The 16,339-nt window shown below is 51.5% G+C and overlaps 1 protein-coding gene across 5 annotated transcripts in view; it reads right to left on the bottom strand.

Annotated features, from left to right (window-relative positions):
- The window catches only part of GSN (gelsolin), a 44,224-nt gene that overhangs the window by 3,643 nt on the left and 24,242 nt on the right, over positions 1 to 16,339 (bottom strand). For all 5 annotated transcript variants that reach the window (XM_040482159.1, XM_040482164.1, XM_040482160.1 and 2 more), the window contains exons 4-13: positions 15,602 to 15,763; positions 13,899 to 14,048; positions 12,633 to 12,722; positions 9,861 to 9,993; positions 8,506 to 8,594; positions 8,103 to 8,318; positions 6,246 to 6,379; positions 3,086 to 3,176; positions 1,653 to 1,823; positions 910 to 1,084 (exon numbers count right to left, since the gene is read on the bottom strand). In XM_040482159.1, coding sequence (XP_040338093.1) covers positions 910 to 1,084; positions 1,653 to 1,823; positions 3,086 to 3,176; positions 6,246 to 6,379; positions 8,103 to 8,318; positions 8,506 to 8,594; positions 9,861 to 9,993; positions 12,633 to 12,722; positions 13,899 to 14,048; positions 15,602 to 15,763 — 1,411 coding nt within the window. The remainder of the gene's footprint in view (positions 1 to 909; positions 1,085 to 1,652; positions 1,824 to 3,085; positions 3,177 to 6,245; positions 6,380 to 8,102; positions 8,319 to 8,505; positions 8,595 to 9,860; positions 9,994 to 12,632; positions 12,723 to 13,898; positions 14,049 to 15,601; positions 15,764 to 16,339) is intronic.

Genomic DNA, 16,339 nt, shown 5'->3' with positions numbered 1-16,339 from the left:
CCCGGGGGGGGGGGCAACTGGGAAGGGGCCTGAGGGAATTTCAAGGTGATGAAACAGGGGCCCAGAGAGGGCAGACTTGGCACGACACACAGCCAGGAATGACAACAGCACTGCAGGATGGGGATAATTATTCCCGCTCCACAAACAAGGCTCAGAGAGGTTAAGCAACGCACCCAACATCACACAGCTAACAAGGAGTAAAGGCAGGATACAAATCTTATCTGACTCTAATCCCCCTATTCTTTCCACTACACCTGCTTTGTCCACATGTAGCTATTTAAGTTCACTAAAATGAAAAACAATTAAGCACACAGTTCCTCGGTCTCATTAATTCCCAGCATTCGCATTTCAAGCGCTCATTAGCCACATGCGACTAGTGGCCACCAAATTGGACATGGCGGGTATGAATATGTCCATCATCTCGGAAAGCACAGCTACTCTTCCCCATTTCTACTAAGCATCAGGCGGGAAGGCACAGACTCAAAGGCATAGCAGAAAGACTGAGTGAGGGCTGGCATAAAGATGTTCCTACCTGTATTCTGAAAAACAGAGCAGGCTTTGGCATTTCTGCCCACAGAAATTCTAGAGGTTAGGAGAGACTCTGCCCCCATGAGGCTGTTACTCTGCCTGTTTTTCAAAGCCTCCTCGCAAGTGACCACCTCCTCCAGCAGCCTTCCCCGAATGCCCCAGCCCAGACTGAGCTCTGCTTTCTCTTAACTCCTGGAGGGCCTCCCTCTCACTGACCATAGCCCTCACTTTAAGCCAACCTGCTTTTGTTGAACACACAAAAGGGGACAGGTACGGAGAAAGGCAGGAGTAAGGAGCCCCCCCAAAAGCAGAAAGGAGGGAGGGAGATCTAACAGCCACAGTCCTCAGCAAGCAACAGGCCCCGATGCCCCCAGCTCCTACCTGGCTCGCTGCCTTCTGCCACCTGCACAGGTTGGGCCCGAAGTACCCTGAGCAGCTCCTGGGCTCCTGTCTTCTCTGCGTCGCTGGCTCCTGCCCCCACCCACAGGTAGGCGGCTGAGGGGGTTTTCAGGACAAAGGCATCATTGGAGTTCAGTGCACCAGCTTTAGGAATTATCTGGGAAGGCAGAGTCCGATTAATCAGAAACCAGACAAAAAGTCCTCAGTCCCCTCCTTACTTCCCAGGAGACCCTGCAGCAGGACCAGCTCTTAGGTGGACACTTGGAAGAATATACCCATCACAACTGAGGGCACATTGGACAAGGAGGGGCTTAGTTGATTCACTCCCATGATTCACTAATGCACTGTGGCTCGTCAAGGTAATTCTAGAATTCTGGGCTACATTAACAGAAGTTGAGTGCCCTGCACCTTCAGGTCTGCACCTTCCATCATAAAAGGGATAGGAGCCGTCTGGAATACAATCAGGAAGTGTCCAGATGGTGAAGAATGGACTGTTAGATAGTGAGCTTCCCATTATGGCAGGTATGCAAGGGGCTCTGGGCATCCTTGAAACAAGAGGAAGTCTAAGACATACAATTCTGCTTCCCAGGGCAGGGAAGGTGCAATAAGATGCCTCTTAACTCCTGCCCCCACCCCACCCAGTCCTGTGCCCAGAGATCTGCCCATCGAGTCCGGGGGGTTTCAAGTAGGCGAAACGTTCCGGAGGTCCAGGGCCAGGGCATTACCTCAACGGCTCTTGTGGCTCCAGAGCTGCTGGCCCGGACCTGGAAGAGGCGGGTACTGGCAGGGGCCGTCTGCCCACCCTCACGGGAGGTGCCGCCCTTGTAGATGATCATGGGCTTTCCACCAAACAGGCTCATGAGGTGGGCGGGCTCCTTGCCTTGGACCACGCGGCTCTGGCAGCGAGATACGAGAGCAAGTCAAGAAAGGAGAGTGGGGGCAATAGTGCTTCTGTGTTCAACCCCTACCCCAGCCACCCTGGCCTGGGCCCCTTCCCCAGACAAGGCCATCACGCTGGTGTCTCCTGTGGGATGAAGCACAGCCCTGCAGCACACAGGGTCTGGGCAGAGAAACGGGAGCTCCAGGAAAGCTGGAGACGGCCCCATGGCCGCAGGTCCCCCGGGCACTGCCTCAGCTGCTCTCCCCTCCCATGAGGACCTGCCTTGCTGACCCTGACTCTAGTCCAAGAACCAAGAGAACCCATGTTTGCAAATGTTCCCTTAAATGGAAGCACATGGGTTGCTCGTGGACATTCTTCCAGAATGGTGACGTCAGTCCAGGGCAGGAAAGACGGCAGAGTGATGAGAATAGAGCCTTCTAGATATGGAGAGACCCCTCTTGCATAGACAGAGCAACCTTTTAAACCCATAAATCCCTTCATATCACATCTATTATGTAGCAATATCCCTTTGTTTCCAGGGTTAAGGTCAAATTCCTCACTATGGCTTCCGGTGGTCTGGCCCCTCCGAGCACCTCTCCAGATTTCTGTCATGGCACTCCGTCCTTTGTTCTAACACTCAATGCTCCCTCCCCCCTCAGGGCCTTTGCATATATCCTTCCCTCTGCCTGAAATGTGCTTGCCCAAATCTTTCTCATCCATCAGGTCCCAACAGAAAAGTATCTTCCGAAGGAGGTCCTTGTCTAATCCAGTTAGATCCTGCCTGGGATCTCTATGTTCTTACACTTAACATATACATGTAAGGGGGCTATTATGGGCCAGGCATGGCTCTAAATGCTTTACTAACACGAACTCTTCGTACACACGGCAATCCTGTGGCAGAGAGAGGATACTCAGAGAATGCACAGGCATAGAGAGGCTGAGCAACCTGTCCATGGTCGCCCAGAGGTGAGACAGGATTCAAGCCCAAGCAGGCCGGCTCCACATCCCCCCTCCGACTGTGCTGCCACACTGCCTCTACTGCTACTGTCTCCATGTCGCATTTGCCTGAGTGTCTGCCGAGCATCTTTCTCCCCCCAAGACCATAAACTGCATCAGCAGAGGGGCGGGACCTGCGTGTTCACGGCTGCGGATGCTGTCGGGCACACGGGGAGCCCCACGTAAATGTTTGCGGGATGGGAGGATGGACAGTCAGAGAGTGGAGTGACCAGATGGACAAGATGCAGGGTGTGGCCCAGTGGGACACTGGGCTGGCCTCACCTGGACAGGGGTCCCTCCTAGCTCCTCATCCAGCTGGGCGGTCAGGATGGCAGATGCGGCGACCTCATCCTGCGTGGACTGGGCGCCCTGCCTGGAAGAGGAAGTGATGGCACCGAGGTTTGCACAGAACCCAGAGTGTCTCCTTTGCCCTGGGCCTGAGAAACCCACAAATCTCCACATTACAGGTAATGAAACTGAGAGGGACAGGGATTTTCTCACGAGCAACCAGTGCCAGGAACCAAACCAACGTGCCACACCCCCAGCTCAGCACTTTGCCTTCTTCTGAGACCTGAACAAAGGCAACGGCCTTCCTTATCCTAAATGTGCCCCAAGGGGACCGGCCGGTTCATCCCGGGCTGGGCAGCCACAAGAGAAGGTGCTCTGAGAGGCCAAGATGTAGAAAGGCGGCCGGGACAATTCTCACGGGGGGAGAGGCAAGTCAGAGTGCAACACGAGCCCATTTGCAGGAAAAGACATCGGGACTTAGCCTCATGTGAATCTGCACAGAGACGTCTGTGCAGATGTCCTCCAAAAGGCCCATGGTGATTGCCCTGAGAGGGGAGATTGGGGAAGGCGGCTTTGGTTTTCTGACCCATCTTTTCCTATACTGTCCCAATTTCCTGCAACTGACATGTGTTATCTGTATAAGCAAGCAAAATATGATAAATCAATGTGTGATGCAGCTATCATTTTCAAAAAATGCCTTCTGAATTCTGTACCATGTGTAAGTGTTACCTAGTCAAAAAAAATTTTTCTTTAAGCTGCCTTGTTTTGTTTTGTTTTGTTTTTAGAGAGAGAGTGCACGTGTGATTGAGGGGGAGAGATGCGGAGAGAGAAAGAGAGAGAGAATCTTAAACAGACTCCACGCACAGAGCCCAACTCGGGGCTCAATCTCACGACCCTGAGATCATGACCTGAGCCGAAATCAAGAGTCAGACCACTTACTCGACTGAGCCACCCAGGCGCCCCTCCTTTAAGCTGCTTTTAAAAGTCTGAAGTTGTTGAATTGAGAGGCATTCTGCAAAACAACTGACCGGCACACTCCCAAAGCAGTTAAGGTTATGAAAGGAAAGTGAAGACCGAGGGGCTGTCACAGATTAAGACATGGTGATTAAATGCCACGAACAAGTCACGATGGCTAAGTGCCAGGTGGGATCCTGAGTTAGATCCTCGACCAGAAAACGGATGTTGGTGGGGCAACTGGTGAAGTCAAACTAAGGTCTACAGATTGGTAAAGAGAATCGTACCAATGTTAATTTCCTGGTTTGGATCATCGTGCTATGGTTAGGTAATCGAGGGAGATGTGTAATAGGTTCATGGAACTGTCTGTACCACATTTGCAACATTTTGGGAAGCCCAAAATTATTTCAAAACAAAAAGCTTAAAGAGGAAGAAATCCAGCAATCATCAAGAAGTGTTGAGACTGTACAGTAAGAGAAATACAAGTTAAAAATATACTGATGGGGCAGCTGGGTGGCTCAGTCGGTTGAGTGTCCAGCTTTGGCTCATGTCACTATCTCATGGTTCGTGGGTTTGAGCCCCACATCAGGCTCACTGCTGTCAGCACAGAGCCCGCTTCAGATCCTCTGTCCCCCTCTCTTTCTGTCCCTGCACTGCTCACGCTCTCTCTCCCAAAAATAAACATTTTTTTAAAAAAACTTAAAAAAAAATGTTTTTTTAATCTACTGAGATACCATTTTGTAAACGATAAGGGAGATAAAAGTTTGAGAACACAGTCCATCAGTGAGGCTGTCTTGCTCGTTGCTGTTAGGAACACAAAATGCTACAAAGCGCATCTAGGGAAAATGGGCACCACGTATCACAATGACGAGCACATTTACTCTTTGATCCAGCAATCCCACTTCTGGGAGCCTACCCTACAGACATTTCTCTACATACTTATTTGTTTTTTTAATGTTTATTTTTACTTTTTTTTTTTTTTTTAATTTTTTTTTCAACGTTTTTTATTTATTTTTGGGACAGAGAGAGACAGAGCATGAACGGGGGAGGGGCAGAGAGAGAGGGAGACACAGAATCGGAAACAGGCTCCAGGCTCCGAGCCATCAGCCCAGAGCCTGACGCGGGGCTCGAACTCACGGACCGCGAGATCGTGACCTGGCTGAAGTCGGACGCTTAACCGACTGCGCCACCCAGGCGCCCCTTAATGTTTATTTTTGAGAGAGAAAGAGAAAGACAGAGACAGAGACAGAGAGAGAGAGGGTATGCACAGATGGGGGAGGGGCCGAGAAAGCGAGTCACAGAATCCGAAGCAGGCTCCAGGCTCTGAGCCATCACCACAGAGCCCGATGCAGGACTTGAACTCACAAGCTGTGAGATCATGACCTGAGCTGAGGTCGGAAGCCCAACTGACTGAGCCACCCAGGAGCCCCTCCCTACACATTTAAAATGATGTTTGTTTAAGGTCACTAATCACAGCAATACTGGGAATAGCAGAAGACCGGAAGCAATCCAAGTGTGCATTAGCAGGGAATTTGTTAAACAGGCTACAGTGTAGCCACACAGTGGAATATTATGCAGCTGTAGAAAAAAAAAAGGCAAGGAAGCATTCTATGTGCTGACATAGATTGATCCCCAGGAAGTATTAAACAAAAAAAGCAAAGTGCAGGACCATATACACAGTATGCTATCCTTTGAGTAAGGAAGGGAGGAAACTAAGAATACAGTCATATTTGCATGAACAATTACTGGAAGAATATATAAGAAACTAATGGAAACAGTTACTCATGGAGGGGCAGAGGTTGGAGAATGGGGTGAAGGGGGGGTGGGAACAAGATTTCTCAATAGATACCTCGTTATTCTGTCTTGATTTTGAATTATGTGAATGTGTTACCCGTTTTAAAGGAATTAAAATAATTTTCAATTAGAAAATACATTACAGTACTTAATGTGGAATTGCGGGAGAGATTTTCTGTGTGTTTCTCCGTATTCACTGCATCTCCTACAATGGACATGTAGTATTTCTGGAACAATAGTTTAAAAGCTGTTTCAAGAAATAAGACAAGTGGTGTTGCCCTACAGAGAGGAGCCTCTCCTAACAGCGTGGCCCACACAGGCCCAGGCTTCCCTCAGCCCCATGCTGTGCCCAGGGCCCAGCCAGTGACCCCCACACTCTGCCCACAGCAATGGCCCACAGCCTCACCAGTTGTAGATGATCTGTCCCTGCCGGCCACCATGACGGTAGTTGTACAGAATGATGTAGCTGTCCCCACCGTAGAACTGCCCGTACGTGGCGGGGTCCACAGGCACTTTGTTGGAGCCTTCAATTCTCCAGATCTGCCAAGGCAAGGCTGGGCTCAGACACGGTGTGGCATCCCCACCCCCCAACTCAGGCCAGTGGGGAAACCGTGGTGTGACAGGTCATGGTTACACTACGGGATGAGCTTTTTATACGTGGCTCTAATTGGGCTCAGACTGAAAGTTAAATAATTTGCCCCAATCCCTGACCCGCTAGGATTCAAACCCCCAGGTCTCTTGCCCTGGATCCCTATACCATACCGCCACCTGACCCCGTAGTTCTCCACCCCCGCCACCACCAGAGCGATCAGCACAGGGACCGGTAGCTGCATGGTGGTATTCAGAATGTGCTTTTAGTGAGCGTAACACTGCGAGTGCCTACCTGGAGGTGTCGCAAGGATCAGGTGAGTTTATTCATGAAAATCTCGCACCGTGCCCGGCACAGGGTGACGGCCGTGCAGACTGCAGCCACTCTTATTATCAGAATTGTTATCATTGTCATTGCTAATAATACCGTTCACTGTATGATTATTGAGTCATCTGGATTTTACAGATCACTCCAGAAGTAGGGCCATCCCTGGGTGACCTCCGAATGATCTCTTAGCAGAGCTCCAGTGACAGTTTTTCCAAGCCGGCATGAGGCCCTGCAGCGCCACCTGGTGGTGTTGCAGAGACACTGAGCCCTCCAAGACCAAGAAGAACCTCCCGACCTTGAAAATTCTAGGCGAAGGAGTGTAAAAGTCCCATTTTACAGGCAAGGAAAGTGAGGCTCAAAGAGGTTAAGTGACTCATCTGAGGTCACACAGCCGGGCTGCTGGAGCTGATTCCATACTGCCCACCCTGAACATGTCCACTGTGTCTTTCCTTCCCCACTGGAGGAATGAATGAATGAACAAGTAATAATAATAATACCAATGACTTATTATCGTAATAAGTAATAAGTAAAAATGAACACTTCTGCTGTTTCTATCATGCAGAACAACGGTTGCCTGCAGCAAACTCTACTTCATAAACATCTCAGGACTCCAGCCCCCACCTCTCCATCTTTTCACTGTGACCTTCCTGGGGTCAAGGCTGTCTTCTCTCACCTAAACTATTATAACAGTCTCCTCAGGTTGAGGAGTCTCAACCTTCATTTTTCCCACCTCGAATCCATTTTCACAGCAAGTTTCAAAAGCACAGAACTGAGCTTGTCGCATTTCTGCTTTCGAAGCAAAAAAAAGAAAAAACCCTCACTAGCACCCACTGGTTACAGGATCAAGTCCACAGCCTTGGACCTGGCATTCAAGGCCCCTCCTCGAGAAAGCAGTCAAGCCCCAGGCTCTTGGGGGCAGTTTCCTGCCTGGAATACCCACCATTCTTCCCCTCTGGCAGCAAACTTCTACCTATCCTCTGAGGCCCAACCGAAGGGTCCCCTTCTCTGCAACCACCCTGCCCCCCTTGTCCTTCCTCTGTTCCCATAATCTGTGTGCTGGCTTCCAATCTTCCACAATTAGCTATGGCTGTGCTTAGACCAGGGACTCCTCGCTGGCAGGGTGAGGTACGAGACACATGGTACGGGGCCGGGCAAACAGCAGGTGCTTAGGGTATGTTGGCTATGAAAATGAACCAAGGCAAAAGAATCCCATCCACCAAAACCAGGGTCCAAACCTCACAGAGAAACGTCCTCAGGAGAGCAGGAGGCAACGCATGAGCTAGAAGTGCCCAGGAGGGAGCACGGAAGGGGCCTGGATGCCCTCCCCCACGCCCCGCCCCCAGGCACCTGTTTCTGGCCCCTGCCATCGTCATCCATGCTGTGCTGGGCCGCCATGGCAGTGGAAGTGTGCAGGGTGGCAGCATCGAAGGGCACGCGCTCCACGTTGGCAATGTGGCTGGAGAGGTAGGTCAAGCCTGGGCCGTCCGTCTGGTCTGGGTCCCGCCAGTTCTTGAAGAACTGCTTGAACAGCGGGGTCTCACCACCCTCGGGAAGGACAGAGACCTGGAAAGGGGAAGGAAGAGCAGGCTGTGGCTGGGCTCGGGTGCCCGGAGGACAGGGGCCGCCCAACAGAGGTCCTCGGGGGAGACTCAGACACCCAGCGCACACTGGGGTGGGACACCTACCCCACCCCGGCCCTTCCCCACCCAAAACGGACCCATCCTCACTGTGCTGTCCGGCTCTAGCTCACCTGGGTCTGCCTGGGGTAGTCCATCTTGGAGATGAAGTCGGAGGCCGTTTTGAGGGCGGCCTTCCTCTCCTCCGTGTTGGCCTGCTTGCCTGTCGGCAGATGGAGGGGGTGAGGGGCCCGGGGTGAGTGCTGTGCCCTAATGTCCAATAGTCCAGGGGAAGCAGCAGGTGAACCTCCCTCCCTATTCCTCTTAGGCTGTGGATAGCCAAGGCCACAGACCCCCAGAGATGACCGCTCCTAGAACTCCTGGGATTCCAGCTGGGGGTCCTGGCTGACAACAGTCACTGTAGCAACCGTCGTGGTCCATTTACTGAGCGTGTATTTTGTGCTCCGAAATGTACACAGCTGCGTTCGTTTAATCCACACAACGGCCGTTTGTGATAAAGGTCATTGTTATCATGCCCCATTTACATATAAGGAAACCGGGGTCTTAGAGAGGTCAGGTGACTTGACCAAGGCCACACAGCAAGTGGGAAAGACGCGACTCAGACTCTGCCCCTTCAACTCTGTAGCCTATGCCCCATACCCTCAAGCCCCTTCTCTCCCCTAGGTCATGTGTCCACCACGGGGGCCCCCTCCCTCCCCACCGTCTGAAGTCTGCCCCAACCCGGAGAGCCTCCCCATGCCTGCAAGGCTCCTGGCCAGCACGTGCCAGCCCGCAGTTCCCAACCTTCTTATTGGCAAGGCTGAGGGGCCCAGATGATAATGACGATGACGACAGCCCTGAGTGCTCAGTCTCTCTCTCCCTCTCTGCCCTTCTCTGTGTATCTATTGCCTCCCTCCCCCTTCTGCCCTCTTCCTCTGGACTAAGAGAACACTGGAGGAAGATGCCGAGGGGTCCTCTCAGAAGCATCTGGGCCAATGTTTTCCAAGAGCCTCTCACCATCAGTCCCCTAGCACAGCGTTTCCTAAACAGAAGCCAGATCACCTTCATGAAAAGCCCCAACCAACATACATTAGCAGGTTAAAGGCTCTTCAAAGTCCTGCAGTAAACAAGCCTGGTGACATTATTTAACCCAGTGTTGCCCATAAACTTATCTGACCACAGACCTGTACTTTTTTTTTTTTTACATGATGCCAATTTACCTCTGAGAGAACTGGTTTTATAACATGTGCGGGAACACTGATTTTAGCCCAAATGGGAAATCGGAGGCCCAGAGAGGGTGAGTGAAGTGCCCAAGATCACAGAGCAAGTCAGTCGCAAAGCCAGGGCTTCAGAACAAGATTCATTTTCTATTCAGGAGCCTACCATGCCCCAGGGTGCCTGCACCACAGACCCTGCCCTGCCAGGGCTGTGGGACCTCCCACCCAAGGGGCTGGGAGTTGCTTAGCAACCCTTTCCCCGTCCCCCATACCTTTCCAGACAAAGATTTTCCCATCTCTGCCATGGTCCAGGATGAAGCAGTCCTCTGACCTCAAAGCCCCCTGGGCGAAGGGGTTCTCATCAGCCACAAGGGAGACCGACATGGTGCCCGCGCCATTGGAGACCTGAGGGGACCAGGGACAGGAGGTCCGGAACGTGAGCGACTCCCACCGCTTGGGCCTTCCCAGGTGGCGCCCCCCAGCTGACACACTGGTCGGTCTACATCCCAGCTGCCCCCTCCCCCCCATGACACCCCAGAGTAACACCTGGACTTGCGTCCCCAAGATCTGAGGCACATCCTGCTTTGCCACAACCACATCTGTAACCTACACCCACGTGTAACATAGAAACTGCACACGGAAGGGAAGGCGGGGGGGGATGTAAAATTCAGGCATGCAGGTGGCATGGGAGAAGAATTGTATAACTGGCCGAGGAGACGGTCAATCTCATTAGTAGAAAACAAACAAACAAAAAAGGAAATAAAAGATGTGGATGCGGATGAAATGTGGTATCCCAGATTGGAATCGGGAATGAGAAATGGGGGAAACCTGAAGAAAGTCTGTAGTTTAGTTAACGGGACCGAACCAGTGTGAATTTCTTAGTTTTGACAAACGTCTCTGGTTATGTTAAGATGTTAAGGAGACGCTGGTTAAAGGGAATGTGGGAACCCTCTATCCTTTCTTTGCAATTCTTCTGTACACCCTAAATTTATTTCAAAATAAAAATTTTTCACTAAATTCATCAAAGTGTACCACACTAGCCAAAACTCAAAGACAAAATTGGCAATACCCCGTGTTGACAAAATTCTGGGTAAGCAGGTACTTTAGGACTCGTGGTGAGGGTAATTCAGGAGCCCTTCCAGAGTGCTGTTTAGTAATATGCTATTCAGAACCTTAAGGAACAAATGTTCTATCCTTACTGAGTGCTTCCTACCTGCCAGGCACTGCTCTGAACAATTTGTATAATTTAATAACTTATGTCATTTTAGAACTCCTTTAATCCTTCCAACAGCCCTGTGAAACCTCTACTAATATCCCCATTTTATTCACAAGGACACCAGAACACAGAGAGGCTAAGTAACTACACAGCTAGAAGGCAGACCCGGGATTCAAAGCCAGGCGATCTGACTCCGGAAATGGTATTTTTTTTTTTTTTTAATTTTTTTTTTCAACGTTTATTTATTTTTTGGGACAGAGAGAGACAGAGCATGAATGGGGGAGGGGCAGAGAGAGAGGGAGACACAGAATCGGAAACAGGCTCCAGGCTCTGAGCCATCAGCCCAGAGCCCGACGCGGGGCTCGAAATCACGGACCGCGAGATCGTGACCTGGCTGAAGTCGGACGCTCAACAGACTGTGCCACCCAGGCACCCCCGGAACTGGTATTTTCAATCACTGACATCGTCTTCAGGCTTTGACCTAATAATCCACGTCTGGGAATTTGTTCTAAGGCCATACTCAGTACAAGTGTACAAAGAGGGACCGTCTGCAATCAGGAAAGGTGGACACATCCTAACATCCATCACTTAGGGGGTCTGTTGAAATTCTTAACCTTCATGAAATAGCACACAACAGAGCCACTAGCCAAGGGCATCTAAATTTCGGTTGTAGAAAGATATTCCTGACCACGCTGAGAGGGAAGAAGGTCACAGGAAAGCGTGAATAATTTGGATCCATTTATATCAAATAGAGATGGAAAAGTGCGTAATTAGATACAAAAAGATGTAATCTGGACTTTCTTTCACTAAAACGGTCACCGTGTAACCATGGTAACCTTAAAAAGGGTGCAGGAGAGGCTGATTTTTTTAAAACTTGAGTATTGTTACTTTTATAATTAAAACATTTTAAAGATGGTACTTCTCTTAAACCAGTGGAATTGCATTTCTTTTTATGTTCTGGAGTATTGCTCCTTTTTTCAATGAACGTGCATTGCTTTATAATCAGAGTAAAAATCCGTGTGGTTATTCTTCGAAGGTGATAGGAATCTGTACCCCATTTTGCTGTTCTTTTACCAAAATAAGCGGAGGGCGCAACATGAGCATCATGGCGTAGGCTGGGCTTTCCCCCAGAGCTCTTGCCCTGAAGCCAGAGCTCCTTAGCTCAAGATCAGCCTGAGTTTTAAAAATCGCAAAATACAGGGGGGCCTGGGTGGTTCAGTCAGTGGAGCGTCCGACTCTTGGTTTGGGTTCAGGTCATGATCCCGGGTGGTGGGATCGAGCCCTGCGTCGAGCTCTGTGCTGAGCATGCAGCCTGCTTAAGATTCTCTCTCTCTCCCTCTGCCCCTCTCCCCAACTCATGTGAACTCTCTCTCTTTCTCTAAAATAAAAAATACACACATATAACAAAGATCACAAGAGACAAATTCTAAATGAAATAACTACACACGCATGTGTGGCCATTTCTGTAGTATTTTCCCAAGTATTTTCCTAAAACATTTCCCCCCCCAGTTTTCTCTGTGGACTCCCTAGAAATCCTGCAAAGTTGACCTTACCGCCCTTCTCCCTAACTGACAGATGAGGAAACTGAGACCCAGAGAAGGGATATGTGTTGCCCAAGACCCCACAGAAGAGCAGGACGTAAGTGTGTCCACGGTTGATCAAATTCTCTTATTCTCGGTGCAGGAAGGCAAAGGGAGTAGATGGGCACCCACCGGAGACGTGCGGAAGCCGAGCCCCTGATGGAGGGCGCTTTGCTCAGGGTCCCATGGCCAGGAGCTGCTTCCCCGTCCTGACCCCACATGCAGGGAACAGAGCAGCTGAGACTTACCTTGTAGAGCTTGGCCAGCTTGCGGTTGGCTGCATCCTCCTTGGCTGTGTCCTCTGCACCTGCAGGCAGGGTCGGCTTAGGGCCCAGCACCTGTAGGAGATGAGACACGGAAGAAAGGGTGGCCGTGAGCTCCTGGCAGCCCCCTCCCGCAGCGAGGGGCTTGGGTTCCTGAGAGAGCTCCCTCTCCCGGCAGGCAAGGACCACTCGGGCATCCACAGGGACCCTCCACTTAGGGTAGAGCCTCCTCTGAGGACGTCCTGTATCTCTTCCTATGTCTCTGGTGTGCGGATCTCAACCAGACCTGCCTGGCAAGTCCTTCCCTCCCTGTTGCCCTGTCTGCAGGAGCTCCGTGAGAACACCCCACTCCTCCGCCTCGGGACAGTCCTTCAGACATTTATTCTACCATTTCCTCCCCGGCTCTCTAAGAATGGCAAACACCTTCCACCACATGCCTTCAAATGATCCCACTTAATCCCCACACCCATGCTAGGAGGCACAGATTATCGCTCTCATTTTATAGAAGAGGCAGCTGAAGTCCAGAGAGATGGGGTAACTTGTATGCACAGCTATGAGGTAGCTAATTCAGAATTTGAACCTGTATCCCTGTGACTTCTCAGTCTATTTTTACTCCTCCATCTGGGCTACACCACCAGACTCAGCAGCCCGAGCTACAGCCCCTTCCAAGCCATAGTTGGTATCCAGGCTCCTCCCCATAATAATTATCTTCTACTCTTCCCAAAAACTGGAACTCAAATGCCCCCAGACAAGTAGGAAGCAAAAGGCATGGAGCAGAGCTCATGGTCTCCTCCTCATCCTGGTCAACTCTGCCTCCATTGACACGTCCTCAAAGCACGATGGCTGGCAAAGCCATCCTGCAGTTGCCTAAATGGACCATAAATCACTAGGAATGATCAGAAGAGGAGAGAGGGGCTTGGGTCAGTTGTCTCTTTCTGATCAGGCTCCAGCACGGGGATTGTTCTCCCCGCCACCACCCTCCTCCTCAGCTCCCTGGAAAGACCTGGCCCTCCCAGCGAGAGGGTGTGGCTCACAACCCCAGCATGCACCAGGCCCTGGGATTCCAGCCCCACCTCTCAGGAGAGTCTGGGATTTGTCAGGGAAGTTGCTCTTCCCCACCTCCCGACGAGTTCCAGCTCAGTAGAAAAACAAATTCACCTCACAACTGCCTAACCAATGGAGGGGAAAGAATAAGCATCCGGCCTCTATGCTCGGCCCCACCCCGCACCCCTGGGATGTGGCCATGGGTACCTGGAGCATTGCCTCGGGCTCCGCGCCCTCCTCCGACACATGCACTCGGGCCCGGCCACTCCGCTCGTTGTCCCGGATGCCCTTGGACACCTGCGTGGCCTTCAGCCTCTCGAATCGGTTGCTGTTGGAGCCACACCACTGGTAGATGTCCTGTGAGACGGGGACCCTGTGTCAGGCAGTGCCCCAGCCTTCACTTAAGCCCGGCCCAATGACACGGAGGAGACTGTGGGGCGTGTGTAAGCTCACCTCGTTCTCTGCGTGCCCAGATGCAGCCGCTGGAGCACGGCTGGGCACACAGCCGGGCACACTGGGCGCGATCCGTGTGCACCACGATATGTGAGTGTGCAGCTTGGAATATGTGCTTCCTCACAGGTTCAACTACACATACAACGTGTATAAACCCGTCTGCCTGCCGGTGGGAGCGGAAATTGGCACAACCGCCTTGGAAAACCATTTGGTTTTGGCTACCAAAGCTCCACAGACTGCTATCCCGTGACCCCGCAGTACCTTTCCCAGAGGTACACCCGACCGAAGGGCATTTGCGTGTGCACCGAACGGCCTGTGCGAGAACACTCTGGGGAGCACAACCTGCAGGAGCCTCAAGCCAGAAACGACCAGAAACATAAACAAAAAAAGCGTTATTGGGGCACATCAGCCCAGTGAAATCTTACACAGCAAGGAGAATGAACCATCTATAACCAAATGCCATATGGACAGATCTCAGAAATGGAGTGTTGATCAAAAGGCAGCAGACGCAAGAAAGAATGATTCCATGCACGCAAAGTTCAGAAACTACTGGAACCACGTAATTCCAGAGAGTTCAGGATGATGGCTACCCGCGGGATTGAAGGAACTGGAAGAGCACAGGAGGGCCCTTCTACGGGTTGATGATGTTCTGTTTCTTAACCTGGGTGTCGGTTACACAGGTGTATTCACTTCGAGACACCCACCGAGCTGTGCACTCAGGATTCGCACACACTTTTGTGTACCTATTAGGCTCTAATAAAAAGCTTACACAAAATGTATCTCCCAACACTTGCAAGGACATTACAGCACGTGTACCTAGGAGGTCGGGGTAGAATGTCTGGCCACGCCCACTTGCAGGTCTGAGTGCACACGGGTGTCAGGAACGTGTACACAGCATCCCACATCTGTAAACCGGGCTGGGGTAAGTGCATCCCGCACACGTGGCCATATGCAGCTGTGCGTGTACAACTACACGTGTGACACACACCCAAGTCGATGTGTGTAGGCACTCATCACGGGGCGTGCCCAGGCCTGGTGGGCAAGAGCTGACAGTTTTCGCACGTGCCTGCATTTGTAAGTGACCATATGTCAAGAGGTACGTGAAATGGGCGTGTGAACGCAAGATGTCAGGGAACCCGTATGTCAATCGAAGCTGGAGGATGCTGCGCATGAGGTCTGTGCGCCTGTGTGTGGTGGGCTTGGGTCTACACACACGAGTCTATGCGTGCTGGGCACATCTGTATTCGAGTGCCTGCAGGTGTGTCTGACTCGAGTCCCTGCAGGTGTGTCTGACTCGCGCACAGAACACGTGTGAACGCAGGAACTGATGTCCCTGGGGCCTGCCCTTCCCGCGTCTTTGTCCGCGTTCGCATCAGTGCGTCCACCTCCCCAGAGTCAGGCCTGGCCAGGCCAGAAGCATCTCAGTGGCCCCTGGGAAAGGGCAGGGCAGGACTCACATTGCCCAGGTCCAAGATGAAGCAGTCGCCATTGTTGAAGCTCTCCCAGGACACAGGCACCTCGGTGGCACGGACCACACGCCGCCCTTTGACCTGGAAGAGTCTCTGCACCACCACCTCATTGGGCACCACGTGTTTGAATCCTGATGCCACGCCTCCTTTCTGTTGGGTCAAGGAGACAGTGTCAGTCCAGGGCAAAGGGTCCAGGGAAGCAGATATGGGGGCAGGGGAGAGGGGTGAAATGAAGGAGATTCTGGCCTATCGACCAGTAGCCTTCCAGCAGATTCCCTGGTCAGATTCTGCTTACTGCCACCCCTCTGAATCTCATACTCACTCCGCTAACAAAGACCCCGGGGGTCACTTGCCTGGACCAAAAAGCTACAGACATTCCTTTCTCAAAACACTGAGGAGCTGCATTTCCTAAGGGATGTTCTAAGGAACTTTGGTCTTCCAGGTTATTCTGCAAGGAAAGGGTTCCATGATCAAAGAAGCTCAGGAAATGCTTCTTACTGCCTTACACAATGCACATCAGCATAATAAAGGCTCTGAGAAGTCCCAGGGTAAATAAATAGGTTTCCCTTTTGCTTTATACGGTGTTTCCCTACCTTATGGAATCAAGAACTGCCTTCTCTACCACATCCTGCCTACAGCTCAAGTGTTCTGCAAAACATTTTGAGAAATGCTAACCCCAAGCTTTCCCGTCCTTCAAGGCTCTCCAGGAAGATGGCTCCCGACCCA

Source organism: Herpailurus yagouaroundi, unplaced genomic scaffold (assembly GCF_014898765.1).
Source record: "Herpailurus yagouaroundi ecotype Mexico unplaced genomic scaffold, PumYag 160, whole genome shotgun sequence".
Lineage (NCBI taxonomy): Eukaryota > Metazoa > Chordata > Mammalia > Carnivora > Felidae > Herpailurus > Herpailurus yagouaroundi.
This window is presented reverse-complemented; position numbering and strand designations above follow the sequence as displayed.